This window comes from Pimephales promelas, chromosome 5 (genome assembly GCF_988280905.1).
Source record: "Pimephales promelas chromosome 5, fPimPro1.hap1.1, whole genome shotgun sequence".
Lineage (NCBI taxonomy): Eukaryota > Metazoa > Chordata > Actinopteri > Cypriniformes > Leuciscidae > Pimephales > Pimephales promelas.
Window position 1 is genome coordinate 37841079 of NC_142773.1, and position 26564 is coordinate 37867642.

The window sequence follows — 26564 nt, forward strand, 5'->3', positions numbered from 1 at the left end:
CTGGTACACATTCCCCTATTCACCCTGTGCACTCACATGCGAACTTTGTGTCTGCCGATGATGAAGGACATTTTGCGGCTCCAGGGATTGACAAAGCTAGACCAGCTGGTGTCAATGGTGATGTACTCTCCATTACGAGCACAGAAGCGGATCGCGTGATCGAACGGCTGGCCCGCATACTGCAGGACTGATGAGACAAAAAAAAAAAAGTATTTAAAAAGGTACACTCTGTGACTTTTATTATTCAAAATTTACAACATTTATATAATGAGCAAGTGCATCATGAATCCATCTTCCCAACGGTGTTTTGTCTTATCCTGAATTACTACGATACGCCTATAATAAGTGTTTATTTTCGGACTATTTTAGACCGGGTGGAATGAAAACCAAAGCAAAGTAGCCCAGTACTTGCTTGACTCGTCATACACGTCAACAGAGAGAGGTAGCTCCGCCTACAACGACGCATGCAGTTTTGTTTATTAACCGCATGTACCCCAAAAGTTACATAGTGTACCTTTAAAACCCACTTTCCCAAAAAAACAAATGGATCCATAATATAAAAGTTCCTTACAATAATATCACTTTCACTTTGGTGGTTTCATGACTTAAAACTCTGTCTCTGCCTTTTCTTGTTGTAAAAAATATATCACGTTTTTCGGTCAAAAATAGCACTCACTCTTCCTGTGGATGCCGAGCATGGCTGGTCGATCACTGGGATGCAGGTGCAGAAGGACCGGTGTGCCAATCAAATCCTGTGGAAGATATCCTAGTAATGGAACAGCCCTAAAGGAAAAAAACAACACATAATCAATTCTGATTAGATTAGCGCAACAACAGTTTTTGCCTTTTATTCATGATTAGGAGAAACGGAAAAAAGCAGGTGTGCAGGCACATCTGTCGCATGAAACACCCCGTGCTTAAAATTTCCAGCTAATCTTCATCTAGTTCGTCAACAACAGTGAAGCATTAACACCCGTACCTCTCATCCACATCCTGAAACACACAGCTGGGTGTGTGTGTTGTGGTGAAGATTCGTTTGTCTGTGGGGATCCTGGGAGCTATGGAATAAACAAAGTTTTTTAAGTAAGAAAGATACTTTAAAACTGTGACTTGCCAATTTAAAAGCTAATCAGAATTTTAAGTAGTTCAACAACAGTCGACCTTTTTGGAAAGAAGTTAAATATACACCAAGAAGTTAACAAAACTGTCTACTCTATGGTATATGATGAGATCAAGCCCAGATGGCTGAGTGTCATTAATCATAAGAAGCTGATGGTATTTTTCAACTGACGTAGAAATGCAGAACCACATTGAATCTATTTGATTATACCCTACCATTCAAAACTTTTGGGTCTAATATTTTTCTTATTTTATTTTTTTAAAGAAATGAATACTTTTATTCAACAAGAATGAACTGATCAAAAGTGGCAGTTAAGTTGCTTAGAATGTTACAAAAAATTTACATTTTAAAATAAGTGCTGTTTTTTTTACTATTATATTTTACTAGAATCAAATAGCAATCATGGTTTCCACAAAAATATATTAAGCAGCACAATTGTTTTTCATCATTGATAATAATAAGAAATGTTTCTTGAACGGCAAATCAGCATATTAGAATGATTTCTGAAGGAAATACTGAAAATTCAGAAAAATACTGAAATTAAATGGTATAAATTGCATTTTAAAACTAATATTCACAAAACAGATATTCGAAACTGCTACAATATTTACCGTGTCAAATAAAAAAAATTGTCAGACTTTTCCCTCTCTCATGTCTGCTGCTAATGCAAAAAACATTCTTATTGGACATTAATATTGGCACTAAATTATCATATTTACTGAGTGTCTTTTTAACTATTATTATTATTTATTCTTTTATTTTATACTTTTATTACATTTATAATGTCATGTGTGTTATGTCTTTTATGGCTGCTGTCCTCTGTGAGTTACCAAACAAATTTCATTGTATAACTACGATGAAAAATAAAGTTTTTCTCTTCTCTCTTCTAAACAACGCCTTGGTGAGCATAAAAAACCTCTTTCAAAAAACTGTCCCTAAACTTAATTTTTACAATAAATACAAATTAATAAATTTGCTTAATTTTTAGATTGTAAGCCTGCACGTACAGTATAATGTATGAATAAAAATGCATCACTATTCGTACCTTCGTAGCCGGAGTGCACTCTCTCGGCCAGCAGGAGGCAGCAGAACTGGTCTTCAGAGTGCTCTGTATCTTGGACCTTCATCAGATAAGGAGTCATTCTGAAGGGATAGTACTGAAGATCTCCTTCACACTCTTTACCACCACTAGAGAAGAGAACAAGAGAGTTACACACACATTCAATAAAAACCTGTAATAAACATTGGATTATTCAAAAACCTTTATTTTATTTTTTTAATATTTTTTTGTAAAGCAACTCCTATGTAGGCACATTTTATGTGTCTAGAAAACTAATTTCAAGTATTTAAGTATAAATCCTTTAAGTCAAATGTTCACACTTGTAGTTTGATTCTTATGGTTCTTTAAGACTTTGCATTTACACCCTAAAGATACAAAACAAAAAAGACTTTTATGACAAATATTTTGACATGTTTTACTATATATATATTTTTTTTTTAAAAAAATTGCAAATTGTTTAGGATCTGGTCTGCACAAAAAAGTTGCAGGTTTTTCAGGTAGGGGTGAAGAAAGAATTGTAAAGTTACAGAAATCCTGGTGACACCCTAAAATAAGGTCCTAATCGTTAATGTTAGCAAATGCAATAGCGTTAGTCAATAATAACACAACTGTTCATTGTTAATTCATGTTAGCTCAGGTAAATAAAATAATGTATATAAACAAATACAACTTTAGATTTTAATAATCTATTAGTAAAAACTAAATTAAATCCTGTTTTACCACTCAAGTGCTCAGTTCAATGTTTCATCAGTAACTGACTGCACTGCTTTGCTTAAAAGTTGTGTTCATGCATGTTTTCCATGGTAATGCCAAACGCATTAATCAAATCTTTCTATTTCCAGGGACAAAAGTTGACCAGTCCAGAGTTAATTAATAAGGAACATCTATGAATAAAATCATGCTGAGCAGATGGTGTATGGGATGCAGTCAGTATAGATTTAGTTCTAACACTCCAACACACACACATACACCTAACTCACCTAATACGACAGAAGAAGGATTTCTCCTGCATGCAGTCTGCCGGTGACGACTCTTTAATGGGAAAAACAAGGGAAAAACAAGAGCGAGATGAGTTCATGTTTAATTTAACAGGGTGTTTCCTTTCAGAGAGGACCAGATTAAGCTAATACCGGTTGTCGCATAATGCATTAAACAACAAAGAAGCCTCATCAATTAACACTGGTTTTGTTAATGAATAATAAACAGAATGTCTTTTAAGCCTATTTTGAGCCTATTGCTAATTCAATTTGAACGTTTATTAAAGTAATTCCTAGAATTTCCTTGGCACATCAGAAGACTACTGTATTCACAGTGTGGAAAATGGGACAAATTAAAGGGATACGTCAAAAATGAAATTTCTGTCATCATTTACTGATACAGCATTGTTACATCCAAACCTGAATGAGTTTCTTTCTTCTGTTGAACACAAAAGAAGATATTTTATCCAATGTTGGTAATCAGAAGGTAGCCATTGACCAAAGTATTTTTATTTTCCCTAGAATGGAAATAAATGGCTGACGTCAACTAAATATCTTCTTTTGTGTTCAATGGAAGAAAGAAACTAATTCAGGTTTGGAACAACAGAAGGGTGAGTAAATAATGACAGCATTTTCATATTTGTGTGAACTATGCATTTAAGGCCTTCGGTGTGGACCAAGTCTATTTGACAACCGAGTTCAGATTGATTGGTTTGAGTTTTTAAAGAAGCCTAAGGCTTTGTCCGCACGAACACGGACAAGTTTTTTTACGCGGTTCGGCCATTCGTCCACACAGAAACGCCATATCAGCATACTTAAACTGAATATTTTTGAAAACCCCTGCCAGTGTGCACCAGCGCTGCGCCGTTATGCTCCTACCGGAACTTTTTGTTAGGCTTCTGATTGGCCAACATGGCTTTACGGTTAGGGTTATATCGCCGCCTGCTGGTGTGGCATGCTCGTGGCAGCGCTTGATAGCATGTTTTTGTGTTTTCATGTGGACGGGATTTTTTTTTTTTTTTTAACGCAGGAGGAAAAACTCCGATAATAAAAATACCCGTGTCCGTGTGGACAAGGTCAAACTTATCTGTAGATATTGCTTCTGATTGTGTGCATTTGTGTCATACCTGCACCAGTGCACATGCTCCAGGACGGCAGTCTGTACGGCGTGGTGAAGCTATAAAACACGCTAACGTCCTGCGGTGTGATAAACTCCACAAACTTGGCATCCTTGAACACACTCCGTTTGCAGTTCAAGATGGAGGCGGCCTGGTCTGAAATGTAGACGATCTTCCCGGTGATGAGGGACACTGCCACTGCAAAGATATCCTGCGCAGCAAAGAAAAAATGAATAAATAAATGAAATGGATAAAATAAATAAATGAATAAATAAAATGGGTAAATAAATGAAATGGATAAAATAAATAAATGAATAAAATGGATAAATAAATTAAATGTATAAAATAAATAAATGAATAAAATGGATAAATAAATGAAATGGATAAAATAAATAAATAAATAAAATGGATAAAATAAATAAATGAATAAAATGGGTAAATAAATGAAATGGACAAAATAAATAAATGAATAAAATGGATAAATAAATGAAATGGATAAAATAAATAAATAAATAAAATGTATAAAATAAATAAATAAAATGTATAAAATAAATAAATGAATAAAATGGATAAATAAATGAAATGGATAACATAAATAAATATATAAATTAATGAAATGGATAAATAAATGAAATGGATAAAAATATATATATAAATGAATGAAATGGATAAATACATGCATGCACAAAAAACAAAAACTCACTGTGTTTTTGAGGGTGTATTCAGAGGTGATGCTTTCTATCTCCTCTATGGTATATGATGAGACGTCAAGCCCCGACGGCTGACTGTCATTAATCATAAGCAGCTGATAGTATTCTTCATTTGCTGAAATAGAATATAAATAAATGGATAAATCCATTGTACAAATCCAACTCGCGTATCTGGTGCAATGTAGTACAGATTAAGTATGTGATATATGCCTAATAGGTAATAAAAACACTGCAGTGCATGTAAATTTGACTCAAACAATTACTGGGCAGACACATTATTAAATGCATAAGTATATTAATCACATGACGTGATGTTCATCCACAGTAGTTTGCTGAAATACTGCTTGCACTGCTTCTGTTGCAATGCATTTGTTTTAAAGTTGTTTTATGTGCCTGGCTACATTTTCATTGTAATCAAGCAAAATAAAACTCCAGAAAGAATGACTATGTCCCTGTGGCCAGGCAAGTGCCTCTGCATTATGGGTGAGTTGTGTAAGGATAATTTAAAGGCATTGCTCACCCTCCACCTGCCTGACGCACCGCAAGGCATATTTCAGAGTGTTGAGCGTTGTCGACTTGCTGCCCTTGTTCCGCTTCTCTTGCGGCAAATGAAGCTTCAGCTCCTTTAAAGTTTTGATCAACTCTTTCTGCGTCTTTGCCTTAGCAGACTCTTCACTGCTGCAGGTGCCCAAAACACAAACACACATGCAAAAACATGTCAGCAATGAAAGACATTTTATAAAGCAATAAAATCAAATGCTTAAAATGCATAGAAATGATTAATAAAGTACATAACTCCACATTCCATGACCAATCCACTGTCTACGCATGATTCTGCTCTACTGTTAGATACAACTTTTTTGTAAACGTATTGAAAATAAATAAATACATATTTGAAGTTAATATAAATATGCATTGTTAAAAACGATTTTAAAGTGTTAAAGTGAAAATGATAGCAGAAAAAGTAAAAAAAAAGATATATACATAATAGATAAATAATCATATATTCAAAATAAAATAAATTTAAATAAAATAAATTAAAATGAAATTATATATATATATATATATATATATATATATATAATATATAAAATATTATATCATTTAATAAAAATGTAATGCATATAATAACAAAATAATAAATCAAATAAATCTAAAATAAACATTGAATTATATATATATATATATATATATATATAAAAATATATATATATATTAAAATATATATAATATAAAATATTATACCATTTAATAAATATAATATATATATATATATATTAAAAGATATATAATATAAAATATTATATCATTTATTAAAATATAATACAAATATAATAATATAATACAAATAATATAACAAAATAATAAATCAAATAAATATAAAATCTAAAATAAACATTGAATAATATATATATATATATATATATATATATTAAAAGATATATAATATAAAATATTATATCATTTAATAAAATATAATAATATAATACATATAACAAAATAATAAATCAAATAAATCTAAAATAAACATTGAATAATATATATATATATATATATATATATATATATATATATATATAATAAAACAAAAAAAATATTTATTTAAAATTAATAAGAAAAAAATATACAATAATTGGATCTACTGCAGTTACTGGTAGGAGGGCAGTCAGGTGTGTTCGTGTCTAACCTGCAGCCGCTGGTAGACGGGTTGTCTTGCTCTGAGCTGGCACTGAGAAGGCTGAAGGCGTTTGAGCTGCTGGGTGGTGAGGGACTGTGAGAGTTAGAGCTGTAAAAAGAGTAGGAGCCATCATAAAACAAGCCATAAACTACAGACACACAGTTTATGACAAGCAATAAGGCAGATGTCATTTTAACAGGCATGTCTACCTTTGATTGCTTTACTTTTGTGATTACGTGGGGTATAAATTGAATTACTCATCTGTCAAACCAATGAGGAATCGCACACAGAATATCTATTGAATTAATTGCAAACTGTTCGACATATTATCCAGCACTTGGAAACCATGCACGTCATTGCAACAAACATGACGGCATTATTGAGAAATGATTCATTCAGTACACCAGCTGAGCCAAGTCAGAACCGGCTGTTGCAAGAGAAGAAAAAACCTCATTCACACACACAACATTTGCAATCACTGTGCACAATTGAACACGAAATGGTTGCTCCTCTTCCACATGGAGGTCACTTGGATGTTGCCCTCCATCGATCTTCTCTTTACCTCAAAATCACTATGCCTTGTGCCATCCCAAGACATGCATGGCTTGTACTGCAGGCTTCTAGTAACCGACACAGACTGAGATGGATTAGAACGCTTAACTTAGCACACTGATACTATTGTAAGTCCATAGTCCAGTTGCATAAATACACCAGGAGTAATTACAAATAGCCAGCCAAGTGGCTTAGAATAGAAACAGGTTCACATGTTGCAGCTATTAGTTGTGGGTGAGCTAATTATATAAAGCTTTTTAAAGCATATTAATCTGTGTAAATCTAGCAGGGCAGTTTGTTTCGATGCTATTGATACAGTCAGTCATTTCAGGAGACTAATGAGATCGGAGAATTTGAACATCCTGGACATCCAGGAAAGTTTCTTCCTTTACAAGGAATAGATAATAATAATAAAAAAATAATCATACTCTTATGTCTCCAAACCACCACCCAAAAAAAACAAACAAACATTTAAATGGGGCTCAATTGGGGATTCAAAACTTTACCTTGAGGATAATCTTGGGTAAAATTAGCCAAATGGTTAAGCCCAATGCAAACCAGCATGTCTTTGAAATTATGTTAGTTTTGGAAAAAGAAGCCTAGAGATCTTTCATTGCCTCAATATCCAGTTGCCAGTAAGACTGTTGTGCTTTCCGTTCCATTACAGGCATTGTCCCATGTTTAAATCCATCCATCTCCAAAAATCAGTGCAGTGAACAAAGTCTGTAGATCCGGTCTGGGCCTGGCAACTGAAGAATGCATACAGAACAAAGAAATCATCTCTTCCAGTGACCTCAGAAATAGTGGGTGAGAACTGAGGCTAGAAATGACGTCTTAGTTCCTTAGACACGCAAGGACACACCAATGGGGATGAATGGTTATTCAAATGTTATGGTTTGCCAAACCCAAACAATTCCAGACAGCTTTAATCTTTAAACAAATCACACAAGTGTCTGCATGCAACCTCTTGGCATGGAGCTTCCACGTGACTATGCAAGTTAACAGTGTCACACAAACAAACTGTCTCCATGGCATTTAGAAATTGCGCAATCCAAATATTAAAAAAATATTTTTATTGTCTAATGCAAATGTTGCATCAGAAAGCTGTTCCATCTTAGAAACGTATCTAAATTACGACATCTTCCCTCAATGACAAATGCAGAAAAGTTAGTTCATGCGTTCATAACGTCAAGGAGGCTAGATTATTGTAATGCTCTACTGGGTGGTTGCCCTGCACGCGGCATGCTTACTAAACAAACTTCATCTGGTCCAAAATGCAGCAACTAGAGTTCTTACTAAAACCAGGGACCATATTACCCCCGTTCTGCTGCCTATTAATCATCACATACATTTTAAAATCATGCTAATTACTTACAAAGCACTAAATAGTTTAGCTCCCCAGTACTTCAGTGAGCTCTTAAAGGAGAAGTTCACTTTTTAAAAAGGTTTTGCTGATAATTTACTCACCCCCAGGACATCCAAGATGTCCATGTCTTTCTTTCTTCAGTCGAAAAGAAATTAAGGTTTTTGATGAAAACATTCCTGGATTTTCTTCATTATAATGGACTTCAATGGGAACCAAACGGTTCAGTTTCCAAAGGAGAGTTTCAGTGCAGCTTCAAATGGCTTTAAACGACACCATATTTCATTTCATTTCATTTAAAATAAATAAAAAAGTTTAGGTTTTATAAGCACAAATGCTCACCTTGCTCTGTTCTGTGATGATCGTTCGTGACTCTCCTGTTCATCAAAATGAACAAATCTTTTTTCGAGTCATGACGCAAAGAGTCCTAGATAAGACCCTTATTCATCGTCTGGTGTCGTTTAAAGCTGCACTGAAACTCTCATTTGGACCCTGAACCGTTTGGTTCCCATTGAAGTCTATTATATCCAGGAATGTTTTCATCAAAAACTATAATTTCTTTTCGACTGAAGAAAGAAAGACGTGGATATCTTGGATGACCTGGGGGTGAGTAAATTATCAGCAAATGTTTTTTTAAAAGTGAAGTGAACTACTCCTTTAATGCACTATAGTCCTTCACGTCTGTGATTTCAGAATTTTGGCCAGTTAATAATCCCTAGAATATCAAAATCAACTGCAGGCGGTAGATCCTTTTCCTATTTAGCACCAAAACTCTGGAACAGTCTTCCTAACATTGACCGGGGAGCAGACACACTTATCACATTATGACATTGTGACATTATTATCACATTTCTATTCAGGAACACTGCCCATTACACCCGATGTACTTCCTGATGCATCTAATATTAGTCTCTCTGTTTATCCCGAGGTTACCGTAGTCAGCCGTATCCAGTCTGTATCCAGATTCGATGGTGGACCTGCACCTAGACACGACCACAACGAAGCCCTGAATGTCAGCCGAGGCCTTGCCTACTAGACAACGACAGCCAGATCCTCAGCACAGTCCACGAGGACATATGACCAGCTTCGTCTCCAAACTGGCGTGACGAATCTAATCTTCAAGAAAAAGGAATTGGATGAAATATTGGATGCTACAATCCACAATCTGATTTCTGGCTTTTTGTGATGCAGCCTGAATCATAATCACACTGTGTTCCTTCGTTGGCCAGAGGAGAACTGGGGAGCTGATCCTGGTTTCTCCCAAAGGTTTTTTTTTTTCTCCATTCTATCACCTGATGAAGTTGAGGTTTCTTGCCACTGTCATCTCTGGCTTGCCTAGTTGGTGACACTTAATATTCAACAGTATTTTTGATCTGAATGCACTGACAGTTTTCTGTAAAACTGCTTGAATTGATGATCTTCACAACAAAACCTGAATCAACACTGAATCGACTTCAACTGAACAATGACACTATTTTCTCTTATAGCTGTTTGCATCATTGAATCACTGTAAAGCTGCTTTGAAACAAACTGTATTGTATAAAGCGCATATAAATAAAGGTTGAAAATTCAGCTTTGCCATCACAGGAATAAATTATTTAAAAATATATGAAAATGTAACATTTATTTTATAGTTTAATTGTTATAATGTTTCACCATATTGCTATCTCTAGTCTATTTTGATCAAATAAATGCAGCCTTGGTGAGAATAAGAGAATTTGTTCAAAAACAATTAACTGACCCCAACCTTTTGAAATATATGGCCCAAAGTATTGGGCCACTTTGTCAAAAGTTTTGTCAAAGCTTTCCAAACGGGTCCAAATGGTTTCTGGCACCATTGCATATCACAAACAGAATATAACTAAATTACCTTTTGTTACTCCCCGATGACTCTATTAGTGCCGAGTCCTTGCTTCGGCTATTGGAACTCCCTGAAGACTCATTGCCATGGGACTCATTTCCATGGGATTCATTCCCGTGGGACTCGTTACCATGAGACTCTGTTCCACTCCCACTGGACCCGCTACTCTTCATATCCACATCCTCATGGAGGGAATGTTTCATCTTCCGGTTGTTATGGGGCGAAGCGGGAGGGTCTTGGCTACTGTCACTTCCTTCGGATGCCAGGCCAAGTTCAGCCCCCTCCGCGAAACTGCCCATGCGATGCAACGTTGCCATTGAACTGCAGCCGGCTGCATCGTTCTGCCCCTCCAGCGAGGAGAACAGGTAGGGTTTGGAATCGGAGTCCTCAGACATCGGACTGGGTTTGAAGAAGTGAAACAAGGAGCAATCAGATTACCTCATCTTCATGGTGAGGCGTTCAGAGGGAATTCGGACGAGCGCACGGTTTGCTATGGGAATAAAAAAAAGAGACAGAACATGAGTCATTAAAATGAAATGCATTTTTAATTTGAAAACATCAGGAAATCTTGTCCATAAACCACAATCAAACTAGACTTTTAGAACGGAAATTTACGGAAATTTCAAAACGACGTAACACTCGATGGCGTCTTTTTTAAAAACATAACTCAACATATAACATCAAAAACAATAAAGATGTGAAATCTACTTCACTTTACGGCAATGCTGCTTTAACGAGTTTTTTCACGTTATATGAATTCGCAAGTCTGTGTCCACAAACCTGAACTTTGTAATGCAGCGAAATACAAACTTTTGCATTAACAGATGTCAATGGAACGCAAAGTGTAGTGTGACTAACCCTTTTGACAAAGGTAGAGGATGATGCAATTAAGCACATCAAAAGAAACCAGGGAAAGATGGGACAGAGATAATCTGCACACCATCCCTGTACAGGAGATCCAATCATGTCTTTAGTTGCACCATATTCTCCTATAACAGCAAAAGTTGAAAGTCAAATTCATGACTGTTGAGTAGGGTTGGGTATCGAGAATTGAGTATCGATTGGAACCGAGACTAACTTTACATTTTTCCCGGAATCGTTCAAAAGTTAAAATTTCGATTCCTAGTTTCGATATTCACAGTCCGCTGAGCGTAAGAAGATACCGCTGAACAACACCAATGAAGAAGCGTCTACCGGAAGTGTTGGCATAACCACGCGAGTCGAACATGAGTACCTTACGTCGGCGATCCAAAGTGTGGCTTCACTTTTCTAAAAAAAAAGAAATCTTGGCAAAATGCAAAATTTGTGACAAAAGGAGTATTTTTACAGAAGGAGTATTTCCTTCAGAAAGGCCGTTGGTTAGCTAAACTTTTTTGACCCTGCCTCTTAAAAGAATCGGAATCGAGAATCGTTAGGAACCGGAATCGAAACAAGGAATCGGAATCAGAATCGTTCAAATTCAAACGATACCCAACCCTACTGTTGAGCATGCAAAAGTAAAGAATGGAAAACACTGTCTGATCAAATACTGAGGTCAAATCTACAGGCAGGTCTGGAACCAAAGAGCCTGAACTTAGAGTTCAAAGGTGGGCGATCCTGGCGTCCCCTCGTGTCCTTTAACTAAATAGATGTGGCATTTCGGCTTGTAAACACTGCCTCCTTCAAAGGATCAATCCCAGCATGTGCACATTAAAGCCGTCTGGACCAACAACAGGCCTTGACTGTTTTTTTATCCCTTCATGTTGGCATGAAAATGGTTGGGGGAAAATAAACTCTTATCCCCTTGCTCTTAAAGAAATAAATAATGGTCTCCTGGAAACTGAGTGAGGAACTGAGATGAACCATATTAAGGAAAGACACCTTCAAGACTCTTTTATTCAAAAGCTAAAAATACACCTGTTAGATTGCCAGAGAGTAGAGTACATGTGTGACACACACACAGTACTTCAAAACACCTGAGTGAACTTGAAAGGAAATTACAAAATACAAAATTACATAATACATGCACTAAAAATGACTTTGGGGTCTATTATAAAATATGTGGCAATGCATATGTTTAAATAATAATACAGTGAATTGCACTTCTAAATTCAGATTGGATTATCCACTTAGTTACAACAAATAATTTAGCAATATTTATAATTGACATTATCTGCCACTTAAACATTTCATGTTCGGCACGTTTTTTTGTGTCATTGTCACATAAAAATAAAGCAGTCCTACCCATATAAAAGTTACGGCAAAACTACTAACAAAATACCTGCCCTACTGGTACAATATACAGTATGTCAATGACTTTTTGATGCATATCTTGGTGCCCCACCCAAATCACACCAGTCTGACTCATTATAATCGTAATATGTCACGGCCGAGTGCCAACTGTAATGGTAACACACAGGGCGATGACACAACAATGCTAAACTTTGGATTTTCTGTTGCATAGAGACACACTGGCCAAAATTAAGTAAACATTAACAGAATTAATTTGCCATAAGCTTATGTAAACCCCAGCATGTAGAAACCTGGCTATCAGCATTTTAGTATGAATCTATTAACTAGGCCTAACATTTTAGAGAAAATTAAAGTCAGAGTAAATCCGGTGCTCTAGACATGACCTTAAGAGGGCACATTATTAACCATTAACATGGATTTTCTAGGGGCAACTTCATGTGATGTAGTTGCCTGGTGGTCATAAAGCAGAACACTGCATTTTGGTACAGTATAATTACAGCAGACTTATATTGATATCTCTTTCTAATACAATTAGGTGCTCATGGGAAAAGCACACATCAGAATTACAGTCTAAAATATATGATTAATAAAAATGAAGTGTTAATTAATTAAGAAAAAAAAAAGTTTGCAATGTCAATTAGCCCTATATATGTAAAAAGTGGGCCTGTTGCTTTGTTAAAAGACACACAAAAAAATATGCAATGATTTTCAAGTGGTCAAGCCAACAACTTTACGAGGCAAATTCATGTACCTTCCTGGCCTTGCTAAAAATATAATGTCAAAGACATCATTGCTTAACAAGTTCAAAGTCACAATCCCACTGCTGATTTAGCAATTGCAGGCCACTGAACTCAAAGACCAACAACTAGGCTACTACCCTATATATTGTGCTTGGTGTAATTATCTGAATTCAGCAGTTGTTTCTAGACATAAAAAGAAGTAGTCATCAATTTACTTTGGTAATTTAGGATGATAAAATCCTATCAAAATCATTCATTGCACAGTATATCTGGTCTTCAGCTTCTGTCATTCCATTATAAAAGACTTTGACATCAAATTTGTGTAGCATGTCACTCAGCACCAAAAAAAAAAAAAATAAATAAATAAAAATAATCTACTGTAATGTTAAACAAGAAAAGATCCAAAAAACAAAGCCTAAACCTAATGGCATACAACACGAACCACCCAACATACCACCTTGCAGACAGTTTTATAACTCAGTATCAAGTTAGAGACATTTATGTAATTGAATGTGTAGCAATGGCACATGTTCTCCAGCTTGCTTTATATAAGGACTGACATAAGTTTAAAGACAGCTCTGAAAGGAAATAGTTAATATTCCTTGAAAGCTTACATTTTAACACAATTAGCGCAAATTAAAGTATAGGTGGTGACAGACACAAATATGCATCTTTTATGGTGCAGATATTTCTGAGACAAGAAAATCTATCAGTTAATTTCAACCCCCTCTGACACACTTCAGTACTTGCATTTGGTATTATGTATAATTAAATGTAAATGAGACATCAATCCAAAGACTGAACTCGGTTTAAGGTTAGGATTTAAAGATATAGGGTTAGTAATGAGTTCATATTAGCTATCTTCTATAAAAAAGTTATACTATTGTTGTATTAAAAGTCTATGTATACAATATAAAAAGACTGCATACTAATGTGATTTTTCATCAAATACACCAGGAGGTCAAAACAATTCAAAAGCACAATTAGTCTTTGATTTATTATCAAATGTTTAGGCGTTAATGTATTAGGAGTTTAACAGCCCTGAAAAGATTAGACAATGATTGATGTCTATGTTCCATGATGTCAAGATGCCATGATGTCAATCCTCTGTCACCAGATCACGGCTTAAGAGGACACTATTCCGGAGTAGCGTGTGTGTGTGACGGGAAAACTGTTGTTTGACTGGACTATTGTTCTTTTGGAGGGATAAAATTCAAATATTCATGAACTTAGTGTTGCAATGCAGAACCACACTATACATCCCTGGTTTTGTATACTTTTAGTTTGAGTATCAGCAGAAGCGGACAGACACAGCTTCATTGAGTAAAAGTACAGATACTCCCTGCTAAATTTTACTCAAGTACAAGTAAAAGTACTACAGTCAGATGTCTACTTGAGTAAAAGTACAGAAGTACTTGTTTTTAAAAGTACTTGAGTATCAAGTGTACAAGAGTACATTTTCTAAATATTGCGTTACTACTGACACAGTGCTTACATTTATGGACAGAAACGTCCTACGTGGAGTTATGAAAAACATTAATGTTAATACCTTGGAGAAGGAATTGAAAGTAAAAATCAAGTATCTTTTTACCATGTTGCTTTATTTAACATTTCAGAAAATTTCAGAAAATTCATAAAATTAAAATAGTTTGGCGAGGTTGGGTTGGCACATTCCCGGCATGGACCTGCTTTCTTCATCCATTGTTTCGTCCATGGTTTCGTCTCTTATCTAAATCTGACCATTGAGTTGACTTTGGCGGAAAGCTGAAGGTGATTGCTGATAGGCTGTCCCCAATCAGTGGCGCCTGCACTATCCAATCACGTTTGAGGGGGAAACAACAAATTGAGGGTTTCCGAGATTTTTCTTTTTTTTCCAATTTTTTCTCTCTTTTTTTTTTATAAGTAGTAACGGGTACTCACGGTTATGGATAGAAATGTAGTGCAGTAAAGAGTACAATATTTCCCTCTCAAATGTACTTGAGTAAAGTCATGAGTACTGATACTCAAATAAAGTACAGACCCCTCAAAAAGTACTGTACTCAAGTATGTACTCTAATAATTTTTCTAAACCAAGTTTTATGAGTGAAAATTGAACTGGTCTGATCAGGATAGTAGAAATCTTATGCATTAAGCCAAATTTAGATTTTGTTTGATTAACTACGTACAGTTGTTTGATTAACTACGTACGTACGTAACCTATTTCAGTCAGTAAATACTTATTTATAAAGGTTGCTCAAAAGATGTGCCTTTCTTTAGAAAAGCCGAAAGCAAGCACATTTTTCATTAAAGCTACCTACGCACATGGGTGAATAACTTTCAACAAGCCAGTCGCTGTAATGTGACTCACCAAAATGGATGTAATGATGTAGCTGCTTGAGTGTCGCCTGCACTTACATAATACTAAAGTCTTTCTGGACTGGTAGTCATATTCCCTTCTTACAAGTGCCCTTGTAAACAGCTGTTTAATAATGCTGGCAGCTATAGCTAACCAAATCTTTCCAAGAAGACACGTGTGATTGGTTACACAAGGGCAGGTGAGACCTCCAGATTAGATTGTGTAAGTGTCTTATATTCCTGCTAAACCTAAATTCTGGACTTTTTGAGCTCTCTGAAACAACTTTAAAAACGGGTTTCAGACAGGAGAGCATACGAATAGTAATTTGTTTAATAAGAGATTCTTGTGGCTTCAGGTGATCTCTGAACCAAGAGTGTGCGTGGAAAGCAAAGAAAGGGAAACCATTTATGATGTTATACATTTTACTATACAGAATGCAACAGGAGTATCCAGCTGTAACTGGTTTTGGCCAACACAGGATGACCTTTACTGTGGTTCTAGGTAAAAAGCACTATCAATCAATTCCTTATCTCATGATTGTCTATCTAATACAGGTGTATAGATAGCCAACAGAGAGGGTGAAAGCAGGACGACCAAGCCAGAGGCTGGAAAACCCCTCCAGGGAAATCAAAGCGTATATTTGCAGTGGTTTTCTCATGCTGTGTGTGTGGGTCAGACTCATTTCTTAAAGGGGAGGCTTTTCTCAAGTTATACTCTAATAAAATCTAATGAGATTGCAGTGAATGAGATCCACGACTATACATGGGACTCTGTTTAGTCAATGATGTAATGCAGTAAAGCCAAATTTGCAAGTCAAACTCAAAGCACTCGCTTTGACTGCCATTATATTCTTTACATGGAAATACTTACAATTGTGCAAATAACCTAAATGTGCAATCGATATATTTGCAGCTGTTTTGGCTTTTTTGGCTACAAATGCCAATGTTAAAATGAATAACACCATTTTTATTTTATTCCATGGTCAAACCTGTCCAATAAATTAAATAGACATTATGTAGAACATCATCACTTATAATAAACCAACACGACATTCCGCATATTACGTGAATGTGACTCATTTTAAACATAGTACTTTAACCATATGATTTAATGCAGAACAAATACTTTTAAAGCCTTAAAAGAACACAAAAAAAGGCAAGAGTACAACACACTCAAATCTGGCAATAAAACTGTAGTTTAAAACAATCACATCCACTGCGCAATATAATTCAATGACTGTTCTGTTTCTCATCTAATTTTCATTGAACCACTCAACAAAATAAAGCTGCAACTAGGAAAGATGAAAGCTTTGGCTTGATGCACTGTTCATGTGGCTCTGAGCCAGGAATAGTCTCTAAATACATAAAAATGCACCCGAGGACACTCTTCGTGCGTCATCACTTTCCTTCCTACTGCCTCTGCTCCAGCAGCCAATCCCATCTCAACTACCAATGCTTTCACCCTATCATGTGGAGCAACTCCTGATATCACATCACCAAAAACTGCTCGCCCACACTTTCTCTTTTATAGCCAGAGTGAGAAGTTCAACAACAGCCCATGTGGCCCTACAAGATGTATTTAAAACAGCTTTATTTTAAGAAAGGCAATGTTTCCGCTCAGACAGATCACATCCTTTATTTCATGTGTTAAAGCATCCATTACAGATGCTATCATTTATCCTTAATAGTGGTGTCCAACCGTCAGTGCTGCGTGTGCAACCAAAATTAGATTTTACAATTACATGTCTCTAAGATCTCATTTGGATCAAGCTTTTTAACATTCACTATTGGCGAAGAAAATATTAAATAAGAGACAAAAAAAAGCAAGAAAATTGGCATTCTACTTCCTGATTCCATTTAAACATCGGAATCTGGTTATATTTTAAATGGAATAAATCATGATGTGCAAATGAAAATGCAAATTAGTTTATATCACAAAAAAAATTTTGGGAAAGGATTGCAAACAAATTGTGATGAATACAATTAGAGGTCAGGTTTGAGAAAAAGACCAGTTAAACAACACAGAAGATAGATCTCAACTGTCTGGTTTTCTTTGATTTTGTCGCAAAATGTTACGATCTTATTGCTCAGCTCTTTATTTAAAGTTGGATATGTATGTCCAACTTTATCCACATACATTACCCACATAGTGGCAAAATGTATCACCCAGCTCAAATCTGCTAAATGCAAATAAGGATATTCAAAATAACACTATGATTTTCTATAAGGCTGCTTTGAAAGAAAAAGTTGTATAACGTTATGCTGTGAAATTAACAGTTTGACGAATCACAATGCACATGCAGAGTTTATGTGCTCAGTACATTAGAGGCAGATTAAGGTATTTGGAGCACCTCTTGTAGGAGTAGGTCAGTTTTAATAGCCTGCAAACACCCGACTGCCTCCCTCTGTGTTCAAGCTCAACTACCCACCATACACTGTGACATAAGTGGACAACTGCCAACTTCAGGCTATATATACTGTTTTAAAATCAATGTAAAGTCATCATTTACTCATCCTCATGTTGTTCCAAACCAGTCACCATTCATTTTCATTGTTTCATTGTATGGGAAAAAGATTCAAATTAAAGTGAATGGTGACTGAGACTATAATTCTGCCTAACATTTCATTTGTGTTCTATACAGAGGATATAACAACAGGTTTCCAGTATTCCTATTAAAATGACCACATTTGGCAATGAATTTGATTTAGTTTGTGAACTTATGCAAGTGCCTCATTGTCATGAGTCTGATGTGTGGCATGTGTTACAGCAGGGCATTATCTAACATGACTTTACCCGTGATAATTATATACAGCCTGCAATGACATAATGTTCACATCCAGACTCATACAACAGTACAAAATGTTCTTTCATTTTGGGAGGGAAATGAATGGCAGGCTATTTTAACAATTATTCTTTTATTACTATTTGTATATTTTTGTTACGAGAACTCCTTACTAGTAAGACATTTATGGTAACTTTTTTCCCATTTTACTTGAAACTATTCATTAGCAATATTTTTTTATTCACAATGACTTATTCCTCCTCATATTTATTAGGAAATATCAAATATTTCATAGTTACTAGAATCAGTGTTAGCATTTATTGTAGTTATCCTATAACAAACTGAATACACACTTAAACTTATAATTGATTAAATGCTCGTATCTATTCCAGTTGTTTATAAGACAATTTTTAAAGAAGTGACAACTTAGAAGATTGAATACATAATGAATAGTTGCAAGTGATTATTTAATATTGAATTTATAACTAAAAATTGTACTACAGTACTAACAAAAATAGATACTAGTAAGGAATAAACGTAAAATGGCTTGCGATGGCAAACGAGGCTATAGTAGGCTGTTTCATAACCTAAGAGTTCACTTTTTAGCAAAAACATTTAGTTTCAGTCTCAGTAACTAGGGTGTATTTAAAACACGGTTAGCTATATTGCATTTCTTCATTGTGGTAAACAAGGAGGACAAAACTGTGTGATTTAAAGGGCTTTGCTCTGGAGCACTGACCGAAGATGACCTAATCACTGACACAGTTATGCAACGCGTCCATAACATACATATATGACACATATATGACTAAACCAATGTATATTAATATCACATAACGTTATGTTACAGTGTATCTGTACGAACACCATGTTGTGTTTACGACAGAAACTTGTTCAAGAGAATTGGTCACATTGCAGTCAATGGAAACTGTTATACAACTCCTCAACACAGACAAGTCTTCTTAACAAAATAAATGACTGTATCTTACCCGACAACTTAAACAGTCTTCGTTTTCGTACAGGTTGGCTGTCCCAAAGCAGGTCTCCGTCCTGTCCGGCTTAATAAAATATATATTCCTGAAATTCCAGTCAAAGCCTCAGCTCAGTTTGACACACTTCACTGCAGACTGCTCTCTTCTCTCACACACCGCTGCCCTGGATCTCTGGAGCTCCCAGCATGACCTGCATTCAAACTCCTCCCACCGCGCACTCCTATTGGCCAAACGCCACGTATTTGCATGCAAAAAAATGCGGAAATGCGAGGAACGCGCTGTGATTGGCTCAGAGGGCTGCCAGTCTTTTTATATAAGTATGTCATACGCCGCACGTGGAGAATCATGACGACGTGTGTTGCGAATGGGCAAATCAGTAGTAAGAGAACGCTAGTGAATGGGACACCGAAGAGGGAAAAGCCTCTGGTTGGTCCTGGAAAGCTGAGCACGCCGAACGTTATACAAACGGTTATACAAGTGTGTGTACAGTCAATGTGGTCTTCTCGTCCTGTATTAGCGAAACATGGCATTTGATCCTGTTATTATAGCATGGACGTGCGTGGATGCTCGAAATTATCCAGTAACTTAGGTTTTATAGGTATATATTCAATTCAATTTAATTAAAATTTATTTGAATATCGCTTTTTTTTTACAATACATATTGATTCAAAGCAACTTTACAGAAAGTGCATTTCAGAAATGTACACGGAAAAATACATTTATCAAGTTCATCTATGTTAGAGTGATGTAGGCTACATCTACACATAATAGATAACCCTACTGCACTCTGGTTCATTTCAATCATTTTTGTCATAACACACAGGCTACATAACATCTCATACAGATGCTATTCCATAACATCTCAAGTAGGCTATTCAATTTTTTACCCTTATAGTCAAACTGCATATTGCCTATGTTTGAGCTGCAATGTTGATATTTCACTGTCACATTGAGCAACCTCTGCAACAAATCAATTTTATTTGTATCCTGATATAAAAGGCTGTGTTTTAAAGCACTCTGGATATGTGAGTCTATTAGAGCACACACTAATAAACCACTCTCTCTTTCTCTGTTTGGACTCTCTCCATTCCCATCTGTTAGAAGAGGAGTCATCTTGACTTTTGCCAATAATTGTTTTTACCACATTCATATTTTTTTTTTCAATGTTCATGGTCTGACCTGAACAGCTATTTATGTGATGGGTAAATGTTTTATTAGGCTCATTATATCAGTTCCAGCTTCCATGAGCAATATGCTGTTCAACTGAATATGGCACTAGGCTCTATGGTAATCTGTGAGGACAAGAAACCTTAAGGTGATCAAATTGATAATAAATTTATCGAAGAAAATGTGTGGAATGTTTTGTTTGATCTCTTTCTCACATCTCTTCAAATCTCTTCAAAATAAGTCTCAATAACACCAGATGGCTTCCGTCTCTTCCCATATGGATCCACAAGATTGGACATCAAATCACTCCAGACCATTTCTAAGAACTAAAAAACATAGCTGCAATAAATCCTCAAAAGGTTTCTGATATAATGATCATCTGAATATTAGTGTGTTGTACATACTCTGAAAGTACAAAGGCAATTGCATTTGATCCAGAGAGTAGAGGTAGAATATTGTGTTCTCCGGTGAAATTAAAATATGAAATTAAAACATTGAAAAATTAAATGTTACTCTCAGTGATGGACATGCCCTAGATTAACTGGGGGGATAGTTGAGGACATATTTTATATTTTTTAAACAGAGATTCAGAAAATCCCACTATACATCAAATTTGCATAGTGTTGGGAGGCCATTACATGGATAAAAGATGTAAATCCTCTACATTTTGTACTGAAACTCAGATAAATGAATAGCATGACTGATCAAATGGGAAGTCCTCATTCAGTGGCTGAATGAGGATGCAAACCAAAATGAACTCTAAACGTTCAGTCGATCCATTGGGGATATGTGGGTGTAATGTTTACAGTCCTGGCGGAAGCACTTACTGAAAAAGCCATGAGTCAGTCAGTGGATAGAGTGGACTATCTTTAATAATTCCAGATACTCGTCAGATCGAGGCTGTTTGAGTGGCGTTTGAGTGTGTTTGTCATTAGTTCTTTTGGGAGAAATGGTCTGAAAGTGACGCACACGAAAGGGAACTGAGGGCCAAAACAATAACAAAACTCTTAAATGACGCATTATTTGAGTGTGTTCAGCAAAAAGTGCACTTATTGTTTTATTATGGGGTGACCATTTGTTTTTTGGGGTTTTGTTTTGCATTAAATGACATTTATGGACTATGAAATGTCATTTTTCTGTGTGTAAAATCTAAGAGACTTCAACTTTTCGTTGAAATCAAAGGTAGAATGTATCCTTCATTGAGAAGACGATCACATAATGCATTATGACTTTCTTGGTGGGGAAAAAAAATCCATCCAAGATGGTGGATGCAGCAAAAATATCAATTATAATTAAAATTCATTCAATGTTTAAAAGCATAAAATGGGTTGATTGCATTAAACATGAAACATAAGCATAAAAATATTTTTGTGCAAGTATTTTTCCTGCTTATTACAATTATTCATTATTAATCTAAATCCAAACTATTGTCTTTCTGAGTTCTGAAAGTAAAATACAATTCGACTTTAATGTGCATTTGGTTTTGCTAGTAAAATTGTGTTTATGAATTGTTCAAGGCTCGATGCTCTATACTGGATTCTCTCTTGTTAGTATTAATGTCTGGCCTAATTTGATCAAAACTGCTATATTGAGTTCCATTCTCATGACAAAAACTCTGTAACATGATCTCTTCATGGCTCTACATATATTATAAAATAACACAAAAAGCTGAAACATTTTACTCAGAGATATAGTTTTTAAAATCAGAAATCAGGTGAAATGAGGCATGCTTTTTTGTCTGTCTGCTGTAAGTAATTGTGAATTGTATTTAAACTGACTGTGCTATTTCATGTACTACAGAGTTTCCCATTTCTTTGACCCTAAATTAAGAAGCTATGATTTCCTAAAGGTTCCAGACGGGACCCAGAGGTTTTTTTTTTTTTTTTTTTTTGGCTGCGATGCCATTTGAAGAACCATTTTGGTCTCCCCAAAGAAACTTTCAGTGAACAGAATGAACAATTTTTTTCCCCACTATAACCTTTTGTGCAATGAAAAGTTCCATTGGCATTGAAAGTTCTTCATGGTACCATATGCCAATCAGGAACTTTTATTTTTATGAGCGTTTTTCAAAGTTCACATCATAGGATTCAGTTTCATTGGGGAAAATGAAATCGCATCACAAATTCTTAATTTATGCTCCTGAATTGTAAGAAAACACTTTAAAGATTGTTGTAAACTTGTTTGATATAGCATATTCAGCATTTTTACATGAAATTGCAGCATCACATGACGTAGCCAGTCAGGGGCGGAGCACCAAATGATTAAAAAGCTGCTTTTTTTGGTGTGTGTGTGTGTGTGCGCAACATGCAGCTGAAGCAGACTTTCCTTTTCCAAGTAAGTTTATTCATTTTGAATTTGTGCTTTATATAATGTTATTTATTGAGATTATGTTTGTTTGGGTTTAACTATGAAATGTGATTTGTCATTAATATATACAGTATATATATATATATATATATCAGTGTTATTACTATTTGATTATTAAACTGTTTATTGATGATTGATATTGATATTGATGATTTTTTTTTTGTAATTCATTGTTTTAATTTCCATAGTTTTAAATGTATTTAAAACATTTAAAATATGTTTGTTTATAGGCATCATAAAAACTGTCTGATTCCTGCTTCTATTTACAAACAGATTATGGATATAAATACTGTGTTTTAATGGACACACCATCCTGGTAGCACAGTCCTGAACCAACTCATTTTGAACATTTTGAACTTTGTAAGCTCACATTGCCTGGATTTTCCATTACAGCTGTCTGGAATAGGGAACGAGGAGTTGTCTTTTGGATCCTGTCCTAAGCATTACATCACCCAAATAGCAGCAGACATGACTGGGACGGAAAAGGTTCTGGCCTGGTGCCCAGTGAAACCGTGCTGTCCTCCTCCCTCACACTTCCTGAAGTGGCCACCCCTCCCCTTTCCTTTCTGCTTAGGATCAGTACATGACATAAAATCTTCAATCAGTGATTGTAAAAAAAGAAAAATATATTCTAGTTTTACATTATGCTTTTTAATAACACAATTTTAAATACATAAAATATGAAGTCATTGAGAGCTCTTGTTAAAAGATTTAAATGATTCTATTCAGGGTTTTATCTTAACAAAATGCCAAAGGATCAGATATCATTCTCCTTCAGACATAGAAAACTGATTCAATTGAGAAAAGTGTTAATGAAGGACAACAGGAAGAGAAGCATTAACAAGAATTAACTGCAAATACCTCTCTCTCTCCATGACGTAAATCCAATGCGTGGGTTTGTTTGGAGGATTGTGGAGTGCTTTGAGAAGAGGACATGTAACAACCACAATCAAACAATGTACTGTTTTATAGCATTAAGATGTCCCCCTAATTATGAAATATGTCAAATATGCCTAATTATGAAACGTGCATATCCAAAGTCACAGGATTTTTTTCCCCATCTGAGCTTGGTGATTTAGCGAAAACTATTTTCTTAGTCCCGTTCATCAAATCTATTTGCTAGTAGTGCTACAAATAGCCTCATAATGCTGCATTATTGAATCACCATAAAAAAAAGCTTTAGTAGGATTATGCACTGCGGTAGTTGAAGGTTTTGTTGAATCTTGTTGTCATGACAACTCGATCTTTAAGTAGCTTAAGATGTTGGCTGCTTGTTTTGAGTTCATACTCTTGGAAAAAAGTTCAAATGGGGATCTACACTCATCTAAAGGATTATTAGGAACACCATACTAATAATACCTCCTTTCACCTTCAGAACTGCCTTAACTCTACGTGGCAATGATTCAACAAGGTGCTGTTGGCCCATGGTGATAGGATAGCATCTTGCAGTTGATGGAGATTTGTGGGATGCACATCCAGGAAATGAATTTCCAGTTCCACCACATCCCAATTGGGTTGAGATCTGTATATTGTAGTACAGTGAACTCATTGTCATTTTCAAGAAACCAATTTGAAATGGTTTCTTGAAATGGTTTCTTCAATTAATTTAATGTGTTATTAACCCTCTGGGGTCTAAGGTGTTTTTGGGGTCGTTGAGATGTTTTGACATGCACTGACATATTAATGGCAAAGGTGCAATTACACTCTATAGCAAAAACAGGGCTACCATAATATGTAAGCAACATGTATGTATGTGAATAGACGACGCATCGCTGGCGATATGTTATGCCCTACATGATCAACTAAATGTATTTTTCCATGTACATTTCAGAAATGCACTTTCTGTAAAGCTGCTTTGAAACAATATGTATTGTGAAAAGCACTATACAAATACATTTGAATTGAATTAAATGTACACGTTTGTACTTTTGAGAGTATAATGTTTCTGCATGGTCATAGAAAAAAAAATAAAGTTTCTGAAATAAGGCAACAAAACATAAAAGTTATTAATTCATGAAAATTCTTGCCTATATTAAAGTCAGCATAAATTAAATTTCATGCGCTGTTTTAGATCTCTGGTTTAGCTCTTATTGTGGATAGGTCATCCATGCATATGTTTTTTTTTTTTTTTAATCTTGCAATTGTTATAATCACAATTAGATCTTCTGTTGAAAACAACAGGTTTGTCTCTGTTGAGGTGTGCAGGACTCCAATCATTTGTTTTCTGTTAAACCCATCCTTGCAAGCTCATGTTGCATGTTCATATACCTCCTTTTTCCAGTGAAATACTAACATATTTAAAATCCAGTAACTCCCCATCCTACATTTTTCATCTTTTTCAATATTCTGTCAAACTCGGATGTGCATCACAATACGAAGTGGAAGATCTGACACTACTTCCGTTTCATAGCAACTTTAAAACTCACAGATTCTGACCCAATCTGAGTGTAAAAACAGAAAAAATGCAGTTCTTTTCTGTAATGAATGATGTCAGGATCTGAGCTGATGCAAAAAAAGGAGAGTACCCCTTCTAAAAATTAATGCTCATAAGTCATTAGTCTAACACAGAGAGGTGTTTCTGCTTCCCACAACTAATGAACCGGCGGAAATGCATCACAATTCACCCACTTAAAAATGCTTTTCTTCTCACCTTCCCCTGCACACACACAATCACGCGCCACCACACTCCTACATACACCCACAGCTCTGGCATCCTTCATTTGCCCAATGAATCATTACACGTGTTGTAGTTTTCATGTCAATCAATAAAGTCAAATCATCCAACAAAAGTCTAAACCAGTTATACACACACCGTATATAAAATGTATGAAGGCTATTATGTGTTAAAAATGTTAAAAGACTTGAATGTTTATTCAATTGTCTGGTAACGCTTTACACTAACCATGATCAATACATTTGTTACTGTTTTTGTTCATCTTTGTTAACGTTAGTTAATACAAATACAGCTGTTCGTTGTTAGTTCATGTTAATTCACAGTGCATTAACTAATGTCAACAAGATTTTAATGAAGTATTAGTAAATACTAATACTTAGTGAAATTAACATTAACTAAGAGTGAACAATACTTCTTCAGCATTTGTTAATCTTTGTTAATGTATAATGTAGTTAACTAATGAACCTTATTGTAAAGTGTTACCGATACGGACACCAACGTTTTTGCAAATCCTAAAAGTTTATTTGCAGGTTTAATTGAATGAAAAAATCCCAATGTGACCCGAAAGTCAAGGAAACTTGGTCAAACAAATAAATTAAGTAAAGCATCAATTGAATCGACTGTGCTATCATGTAGGAGGTGGGAGCTTCAAAATCCAACATTTGTGAAAACGCTTGGAAACCACTCATGGTGTGACTTGACGCAGATGGTGGGCAGGGTTTGCTTTTTTCCTCCTCAGAATGCCGTATTATGTGCGTCACAGACATACATTTTCGATTAGGCCCACAGCTGATATGTTTTAAAATTGCATGGAATAGCTTTCAGATTACACACGA

The 26564-nt window shown here is 35.3% G+C and overlaps 1 protein-coding gene across 2 annotated transcripts in view; it reads right to left on the minus strand.

Moving 5' to 3' along the window:
* Positions 1-19694, minus strand: part of per2 (period circadian clock 2) — a 34311-nt gene extending 14617 nt beyond the window's left edge. For both annotated transcript variants that reach the window (XM_039676765.2, XM_039676764.2), the window contains exons 1-11: positions 19518-19694; positions 10449-10929; positions 6673-6771; positions 5506-5663; positions 4979-5100; positions 4285-4486; positions 3161-3212; positions 2166-2308; positions 980-1058; positions 677-783; positions 37-187 (exon numbers count right to left, since the gene is read on the minus strand). In XM_039676765.2, the coding sequence (XP_039532699.2) occupies positions 37-187; positions 677-783; positions 980-1058; positions 2166-2308; positions 3161-3212; positions 4285-4486; positions 4979-5100; positions 5506-5663; positions 6673-6771; positions 10449-10834 (1499 nt within the window). In that variant the 5' untranslated portion in view covers positions 10835-10929; positions 19518-19694. The remainder of the gene's footprint in view (positions 1-36; positions 188-676; positions 784-979; positions 1059-2165; positions 2309-3160; positions 3213-4284; positions 4487-4978; positions 5101-5505; positions 5664-6672; positions 6772-10448; positions 10930-19517) is intronic.
* Between the last annotated feature and the right edge of the window lie 6870 nt (positions 19695-26564).